General features: G+C 36.1%; 1 protein-coding gene across 1 annotated transcript; it reads right to left on the minus strand.

Moving 5' to 3' along the window:
• Positions 1–7,286: 7,286 nt before the first annotated feature.
• LOC105622266 lies at positions 7,287–8,960 on the minus strand. The gene is made up of 5 exons (XM_012203685.1): positions 8,889–8,960; positions 8,513–8,706; positions 8,311–8,440; positions 7,807–8,088; positions 7,287–7,700 (listed from the first exon to the last, which is right to left on the minus strand). The coding sequence occupies exons 1-5, from the start codon at positions 8,958–8,960 to the stop codon at positions 7,287–7,289; spliced, it is 1,092 nt and encodes a 363-aa protein (XP_012059075.1).
• Positions 8,961–9,481: the final 521 nt, after the last annotated feature.

Consider the following 9,481-nt stretch of genomic DNA (forward strand, 5'->3'; position numbering starts at 1 on the left):
CTCTCTCTCTCTCTCTCTCTCTCTCTCTCTCTCTCTCTCTCTCTCTCTCTCTCTCTCTCTCTCTCTCTCTCTCTCTCTCTCTCTCTCTCTCTCTCTCTCTCTCTCTCTCTCTCTCTCTCTCTCTCTCTCTCTCTCTCTCTCTCTCTCTCTCTCTCTCTCTCTCTCTCTCTCTCTCTCTCTCTAAAATCTGAATCAGTGAGTAATCACCAAATATGCCACTAGTAATCAATGAATTAAATGTGGGAAATCCATAAGCTAATCTTTATGTGATGTAACTAATCTTGTTTTAGTGCTTAAATTCAATGAAATATGGTATTGAAATTAACATGCAAATATCATTATTTTTATATCATTATATCATTATATCATTATATCATTATATTTATATCATTATATAATGCTCAAACATTCTTCATTTTTTAGTTGAACTTCACTGATTATCAGTGCTAAGTATGCCATTAGGTAATTAGTGACTATCCACTAGTGACTATCCACTAGTTAAGATTTAGAGAGCTTCTTTCCTTCTGGAGAAAAAAGGAAGAAAGATGAATTGATGCAAAAGTTCAGCTAAAAAAAAACAGGCCTAGTATCATCTTTGCATTAGAATGTTCTTGTTTAGGAAATGAGACACCCCTCTTCGACTTGCTCCAATATTATAGAGCTCACTACAATAAACTCGCGTGATTGCACGCAGTATCCAGAAAGTAGTAGGTACTTTCCTGTGTTTTTGATCGAATGTATCGCGAGATGAATGGCGCTCCCAACAGCTTCTAGGAATGCCCCCTTTAACTATGAATATGCATGAGATCCGCGGGGAAGGGAAAGTCGAGGTGCACTCTTTATGGCGCGTCTCCCGCGGTTTTATTTTTCTATAATAATAGTGTTTCGAATGGGGGACGAAGGGCGCGACGGCGCTTAAACATTTTATCAGATCATTTATATCTCATGAAGAGCCATAAAGACACGCGCGGAGGGGGGCGTTTTGCATGGGAAGTGGCCGAAAACACATAGGAATTAATTAAGCCGCCATAAATAGCGGATCTACAGTTTTTTATGAGCACACTTCACCGATTCCCTTCAACCGCCCCTTCACGTTCGAGGGCGCGTCGTCGCGAACAGGGACAGAAAGAGGGCGGTGTGACTTTTTGGCACTCGAGACGCAACGCCTCGCGAGCAATTAAGTGCAATTTGTTTAAGAAGATAACAAGAACCGATCTCTATTGCTGTTTCTGACTGGAAGGGTCCATATTTTTTATAAGGGATTTTATTCTTTATAGATGATCATTAATGCACGCAAAAACTAACGAGCGAGTGTGTCGACATAAATTTTAATGTGTCTTTCGCGGTTGCTCTTAATTTGCCCGCAGATTTCGGTCGAATCGATAAAACTTTGATTTGCACCTACATGAAGAAGTGCAAAAGTATGTCTTCGTGATTTCACGAGCGATACTCTTCCATGAAAGAAATCTATCAAAGATGCGCAATTTGATCATGCAGTAGTCAATAATCAGAAGTTTCTTACAGACTCAATAATTACATAGTCACTAATATCTTCACCGCAATATTCCCTTATTTTCTTCGATCACCTTCGATTTTGCCGTGTTAATGCATATTCTTCACAGCATCGCGCATGGTTCATATCTCGCGTGCCAATCAATTTAATTACAACTTATCATGTACGGTGGCAAGACTACCCAAGAATGCACAATGTGGTCGCTCGCTCCTCCCTTACTGCGATGCAAATTTATCCTTAATATTATTAATTATAGACTACCGTTCAAACACTTTCGTTATCGATGCTTCAAATCAGCTATCTGAAACCTAAATCAAAAATGACAGCCATGACGTCTATCTCGACAGACAGATTTTTCTTTGCTATACCATTTCTTACTTGCACGTTAAGCTTGACATGGGATCAATCGAAGATTTCTAAATTTGATATGCGAAAATGTGTGAGATGAGATCGTCTTGGAGCTTTTTAGATAGACATCTTTAAAATACGTTTTTATAGTATTAATTATAGATAAGTGAGATCTAAGGATGCTTACTTAATTATCAAAACATCAAATCTCAAAGAATCGAATAAAACATCAAAAACTCTGAAATGACGCATTAGATTTTTAGAAAGAAATCTTTTAAGCACTCCGTCATCGCTGGATCATTCTGTATATTAAAAAGAAACAAATTGAGATTCTATCTTAATTATTGTGCATTAAATTACAATACAATTATTACACATTCACAAAAATTATTGGATTTTTTTATGTATGCTATTTTTAAATTAGTGAACACATTAAATGCAATGCATATTTGAGAATCATTAAAAATAATAATATATTTTTTGTTTCCGTAAAGCATTAAAAATATACATTTATTTTTTTCACTGCAGCTCCAGCAACTTTTCAGTATAAACCGCAAGGATCTGATACTAGTCTCTTGCCTTCTATTCCCTGCTGAAACTATCGTGTTGCTAAACAAACGTCGTGCTTCCTTTCTATCTATTTTTTAACAGCATCCGCCGCCGCAGGCATGCCGAGAAGCGTGTCATTACGGGAGCATAAAAGAAATCATCGATAAGAAAGGTGTTGAGAGCGAGATCGAGATACGCAAACTGTCTTAAACCGTATGGCGTCCGAGGTGCTAAGCAGCTCACAACGAGGTGTTATATGCACAACGTAAGAATACTGGATATGAAACAGTAGGCGTTCGCAAGGTTTTCTTTATCAGACCGGCACACAAATCATTGACTAGCCGAGAGTTTACTTGAGATACTCGATCGACCTATGAAATTCGACCTATAATATCGAAATAATTTTCGATGTCAAAATAACATGACAAAGTTAATATAAAATTATGAACGAAAAATGCATCAACAGTTATATATTTAAATAGCGATACTTTATATTAATAGTAATATACTTTATATTAATAGTAATATATTAATAGTAATATAATAATACTTTATATTAATTTAAAAAAATGGAACTAATATAGTATAGAATTATATTATATGTTAATTTTACATAAAAATATTAATTTGTTATTAAATTTGATAACCTTTATTCCTTCTTTCAATGTTTTAACATCTTCCTACATATTGACATTTTTGGAAATCTAAAATTTGATCTACGTTCTGGTTCTAGTTGAGATTCTCACACAGCGCGTCGCCTAATTTGAACAGAGGAACTCGTAGCCGCAGGCGGCTTTTTACGCGAACTACGAAGCGTGGAATTAACCGGTGCTTCCCCCTTTTCTAAAACCAACACGTAATTATCTCACCGGCGGTTGCGTTCGGCAATTCCTTTCGCCCTGGCCTCTTTTTCCGCCGACAGGTTCGGCAAACGACGATACCCAATATTTACATGGCAGGTGATATCAATTATCGCCCATGAGCCGCCAATGCCCCGAAGCCGAGGTTGCGGCTGAATCCGAATCTTGAATGGTTCCTCACCAATTTGCTTGATTCGCGCCTACGTCATTTTTTTTCGTATCGCTCTAGTAGTTTGCACGATGTATCATAACTAGTGGTTTCATCGACCATTGCAACGAATCACAAACTTGCATAGCAGAGATCAATAATGAAGAAACGCTCTGTGTGTGATTTTCTCCCGGAATTTCTTCTCTCCGGAACAATATAATTCTCCACAGATTCTCAATCACACGTTTACTGATTAATAAACATAGTGAAATAAGATAGAAAAATTATCTTTCTTAAAATATATATGTCATATTATGATTCTCATGAGAAAAATATAAAAAAATAGCTTTAATAGACATATCAATCAATGCTTTTCAAACGCAAAAAATGTTATCATATTTTAGACGAAGGAAATTGCGATCCCCATGAATGTGTTCATAAGGACAACGGGATGATTTTTCTTGTTTTCTTCGAAACTGGGCGTAACGTTCCGTTGTAGCTGAAGCAAACGGTGACTCGATAAGCACCATGATGGTCCCCCGAGGCAAAAACAAATAATAATTCGGCCACGAGAGGCCTACGGTTAGCTATAACGTCCGGCTGTGGTGCCCATCTCTTGCCTTATTTGTAGGCGACTATCGCAATTTTGAAAATGGTTGTCTCATCACGAAGGGAAGAACTCGGTCTGGGACGTTGTCGATTACAGGGCGCGCCAATGCTCGTCGTCGCATTTCGGTGTTGGTTTTCGAGCCTTTTGTGTTAAAAAGACGCACGTAATCATCTCCCCTCTTTCTTTCCTGTTCCTTTCGATATTTTTGCGAACACGTAGAATCGAGTAGGGATCCAACGAAGTGGGGAAAGAACGCCCATAGTCTGCCCCCCTTTTGCTCATCCTGTACCGCTTCCGATCGCCCCCAGGCCGCTCCAGGGTCCACAACGAGCCGACTGGCCGACTTTTTGCCACGTCGCGAGCTTAGCATAGGGAATCATCAAGCGTATACTTCGACAACAGGTGTCGGGGTGGCCGGTTTTCGAACGAGTGCGCGAAATTGCAGACTCGCGCCGCCGTCGCCGTCGTCGCCATCAAGTCGGTCGCGTGAGTGACTTTGCATGCACACGCGATTACGTGCTCATGAACGACGAATCCATGTCCAACCTCATTGCGCGGTTTCTGGTAATCGCGGAGGTGCAATTCATCCGAGGCGGCGTGACAGCTTTATTTAAGTAGCCGACGATGCCACGAATAAAAGGGAACATTAATTTTGAAGAAAATAACTATTTTCAACAAGCGAAGATCGATATGTTCATGAAGATGATATAAATCAGTAAAGATTATTAAAATATATAAAAAGTAATCTTTGCGCTTATGTAATTTCGCGCAATTTATGTACACAACTATTTTGCGATGTTTCGTTATATGTCTTGACGTAAAATGAAACGACTTCTTCGAATTCATGAAAAGTAATCTTTATAAACTTATTTCGCACAATTTAAATATGCAATTCTTTTGCGATATTTTATATATTTTTTTTTTTAGATAAAATGAAAGAACTTCTTTGAATTCACAAAAAGGAAAATATACAATTATTTTGCGATGTTTTGTTACATTTTTTGACATACATAAAATGAAAGGACTTCTTCGAATTGATAGCTTTTGACGAAATTACAAATTTACAAAATCGCACGAGGAATAATCGTAGAGTGATTTTCAAAAAAGTATCTTCAGGCCTAAATACTCTGCTTTCACATCCTCTTCAATTTTGTTGAAGAGCAGCACGCTTTTTACGTTATTATGAATTCAAGTGCACCGAAGAAGCATCATCGAAAAAAAGAGTAATTTAGTATCTTCGGAATTTTTCGGCCGCGTTACGCTACGGTACGGGGGTCTAAACGTGTGGTTTGTTTTATGATTTATAGGATTTGTCATTGCGTGACCGCGCACTGCGGAAAGGAGAGCCGTTGTTAGCGCGACACGCCGACAAAAGAATGCACGCACACGCGCGCACCTGTGCACCATCAGGCGGAAATTGCGGACGCTTCGTCGGACCTCAAGTATGTTTTAAAAAGATGCGATCCGTTTTTGCACGCCAAATCGGTTTGTCCGCAGAAACGTCCTCCGTTGAGCGCACACACGTGTGCACGTCCAAGCGTGTGAGCCAAAAATGGGCTCGTTTGGGGCGCTACAGCAGAACGAAAGAGCGAACGGAGAAAGAAGGAAGCCAGGAAGTGATTCGATGAGACAAAAAGGTTGAGCACAGCTACAAATTCGTTTCTCAGCAAAGTGGCAGCTGTGCTCACGGTCATGGCCATATCAGCTTTTGAATCACGATAATAAAGATGGTACCAGCGACGTATATATTATTGATGAATTCGCATTTATCAATTTTTTTGTTCATTCTCCTTTAAAGTGCATTTTTTTACAATCTGGAATGATATCATTTTCAGCGCTTTAAAGTGTATATGCAAGTTAATCGCTCGTATGCAAATGCTTATGAAATTTTAATTACTATCATTTGCAATCGGAAACGCATCGACGTATCCAGTAATTTTATAATTAAATATAAAACATAAGTTATGTCACTCATTTATTTATTATCGAATTAACTTTATCAATCAATTTAATCAACCGGTGATACATAATTATCTGTTTGTTATCAAACGTACAGCTCTAATGTGTTTATAAATATAATTTTCGTTGGATGTACTTCTTCTTCATTAATATGCCGTGGTAAAACTTTGAGAAACAGCGTCATAAAAATGGAAAAATAAATTACATGGCCGCGCGACGATTATATCGTGACGAGAAGAAACGAAGGATGGACCATGTCCTCTCTTCCTCTTCGTCCCTGTTTCACTTTGCATTTTCGCGCCTACTTAGTAAGGTCGAAAAGAGAAACGGATGGAAGCGAACGGATCGAGCAGCCATTAAGGCGAATCGTGGAGCTAATCGCTGTCGTTGATGGGACATGGGACTGCTCCTCGGAGTCCGCCGGTGAGTGGCTCGGCTGACATGTCAACAAGTGAAACACTTTTTAAGCTAAAGAGTGTTTCGCCAAGAGTGCACTTAAGGACAGATGCAGTTTGCTACTACGGAGACCGTTGTGAGACGGATGATGGAGAAATGGATTTCTGATGGAAATGAATTCATTAAAATAAAATAATGTATGAAATTATGCGGTTTCTACGTTAACTTAACGTACGAAGTGCTACGAAAGCTACGAGATATAGTCTTCATCCGACGAGCACTAATTACGAGCTTCAAGATTACCTGCTTCCTAGTAACGAAGGTCTGCCTTTCAAGGGCAAAGATCGTGTAATCTAGAGGAATCGTTTCTCGTGGACGTGGATTGACGGATGATTGATGAGGGCTCACGGTGCCGAAGCACCGCCTACACGATTTTTATAATTAAAGACCGGGATACTAATAGTTATTTTGTTATCTCTCTCTTACCGAGCGTATAAGGAAGAATTCGTATTAACCCTTTCAAGATGAAAGAAATGAAGTATTGAATTAAATTAATTCTGTATTTTAATTTTAAACTTTTTGATAAATACATACATAATAACATGGTGGACGAGTTATTAAGCATGTACATGTGTATATGATGTTTGACAATACATATAACACATAAATATATTTAACTCTAAAATTAGTTTAATATGGTAAAATGATTATATATTTATATAATAAAAAATAATAGAAATAAAATAAATGTTTTTATTTATTTTTATTTTTATTTTTTTATTTATTTTTATTAAAAATAAGATAAATCTTATTTTTAATAAAAATTATTGTTTCATGTTATAAAAATATATAATCATTTTACCGTATAATTTTTATTCTAATGACATTATTATTGTATAATTACTACAGCTTTTTCTTTTGACTAATTGCTTTTGGTATAGTGCTTCGTACATGGGCGTATTTTGGATTTTTCGTAAATTTGGGTCGATAATCGGATGAATCAACTGGTTTATACGGTGATAAATCTATATTTGATACTGAGTGGCATACTTTTGTAGATTCGTTAGATTTTTTAACAGGTGTAACATTTCCAATTGCGCCAATACTTTTACGTCTCTCGAAAGTACTATCTTTCGTTGCGTGTTGTTTAGACGAATTTGGCGTTTTAGGGGAAATAGTACTTAATTTGTGATTGTTAACCGATGTTCTGGTTTTAATTGAAATGCCACTAGAACTGGAATAGCTATTAATTAAAGATGATTTTTGAGTTTTTGGCGTAACTTCTTTTGGTGATCTTGTCAATTGTAAAAATGAGTGCTGTAAAATAAATAAATATATGCATAAATAATATATTTTGTTACGTAGATATTTTATCTTAAAATTATATTGCTTATTATATTATTAATATTACTATCATTCTTACTTCTAAATGATTCAGTTTTGTCATAATGTTCATAACAGACTTTCGTATTTCCTTCAATGATACGTGAAAAAGATCACTTGATATATCAGACTTTCGTACTTCGTTCAATGATACTTGACAAAGATCACTTGAAGAATCTGTTTCACCAATCCTTTCAGCATCTGTGAGATCTTTAAAAACGTCCTCGTTGTTAGTTTCCTTCGGATGTTCCTCGCGAACAAAAGTATCAGATCTACTAATGTTGCTGCTAACGTAAATCGCAGGATTTGATCGTGAAATAAACTGTAGATAAATGACAAATTGAAATTAAATAATAATGTATTAGATAAAGTTAATAAAGTCAACTATAAATATATATATATATATATATATATATATATATAATAGGTAAATTACAATTAATTTTACTTATATTTATTTGACTTATATATAAAATTATGAAAGTTAAATTATTCATCAATTAGTGATAATATTTCAAAGAAATAATGCGATAACAAAATTTACTTTTTTATCGTTTTGCAACGTATTGAAAGAATTCTCTCGTTCTTTTTTAATATCTTTTAATGAGATATCAGAAAAAGAAGACTCCTCATCCGTAGTAACAGATCGAACATCTTGAAATCTAAATATAAAACTATTGTCATAAAAAATGTATATTCATAAAGAATCATTAGACTATGTATTAAAATTTCAAAACAACCTGCGCATATCCTCAACGTTAGGTTCCTGTTTCATCTGTACGACCGAAGTTTCTAGAGTGGCAGCAGCGCTTGCGCTATTACATATTTGTAACGGATTATTTTTGTCAAAGTCCTTTTTTATGAGTACCAGAAGCACATGATGTATAGTAGACACTATTTGTTCTTCGGTTAAAGGCGTGACGGCATTCGTTACATCGTTCTGAAATATACATCATAAATTAAATCACAAATTATATGAAAAATTTTACAGAACGTGTGATAATTTGTACTCGTTAAACACACATATACATACAAATACAGAATAACAGTCATTATTTACGTGGACACTATATATTTTATTTTCAGTAATAACATATGGTTCTTAATCGAACGAATACTTACATGCGGCGAAGAAGTTCTTGTGTAACGATTGATTAGACGCGAAAACTCTTGCGCAAAGTTTAGCACGCTCATTTTCGACTTTCTACTGCTCGACAGTCTCGAATGATGTACGCAAACGAACTAGTTTCAAATGACTGCTCGATCGAGCGACTTTGTATACAAATTCATCATAATGACCTCCTGATACATATTATTCACAGTAACGACGGATAATGTTGATTCTCTTGTTCTTTTCAACGCACATTTTCGAAGAATTACAAATATGTGTCAGAAAAGAATAAACGCGATTTAATAATTAAATATATTTCTGCGTACTTTAGAAACTACTTGCCTGTCTCTTTCTTAAGTATTTTTGTGACACAAGTGTCTTTCAATTATTACATTTTCTTTAAGCTGATTTATATAAGACACAGAACGCGAGTTGCAGGTCGCAAGCTTGTTGTGTCAGTCAATCCGATGTCAGTCAATTTTAAAAATTACTTCGCGATTGGCTTGGAATGCAACAAGCTTGCGACCTGCGACTCGCGTTCTGTGTCTTATGTAGATCTTTATGTAGGATTTTAAACTAATTTTTTAATAAATACGCGGAAAAA

This window comes from Atta cephalotes (assembly GCF_000143395.1).
Source record: "Atta cephalotes unplaced genomic scaffold scaffold00043, whole genome shotgun sequence".
Lineage (NCBI taxonomy): Eukaryota > Metazoa > Arthropoda > Insecta > Hymenoptera > Formicidae > Atta > Atta cephalotes.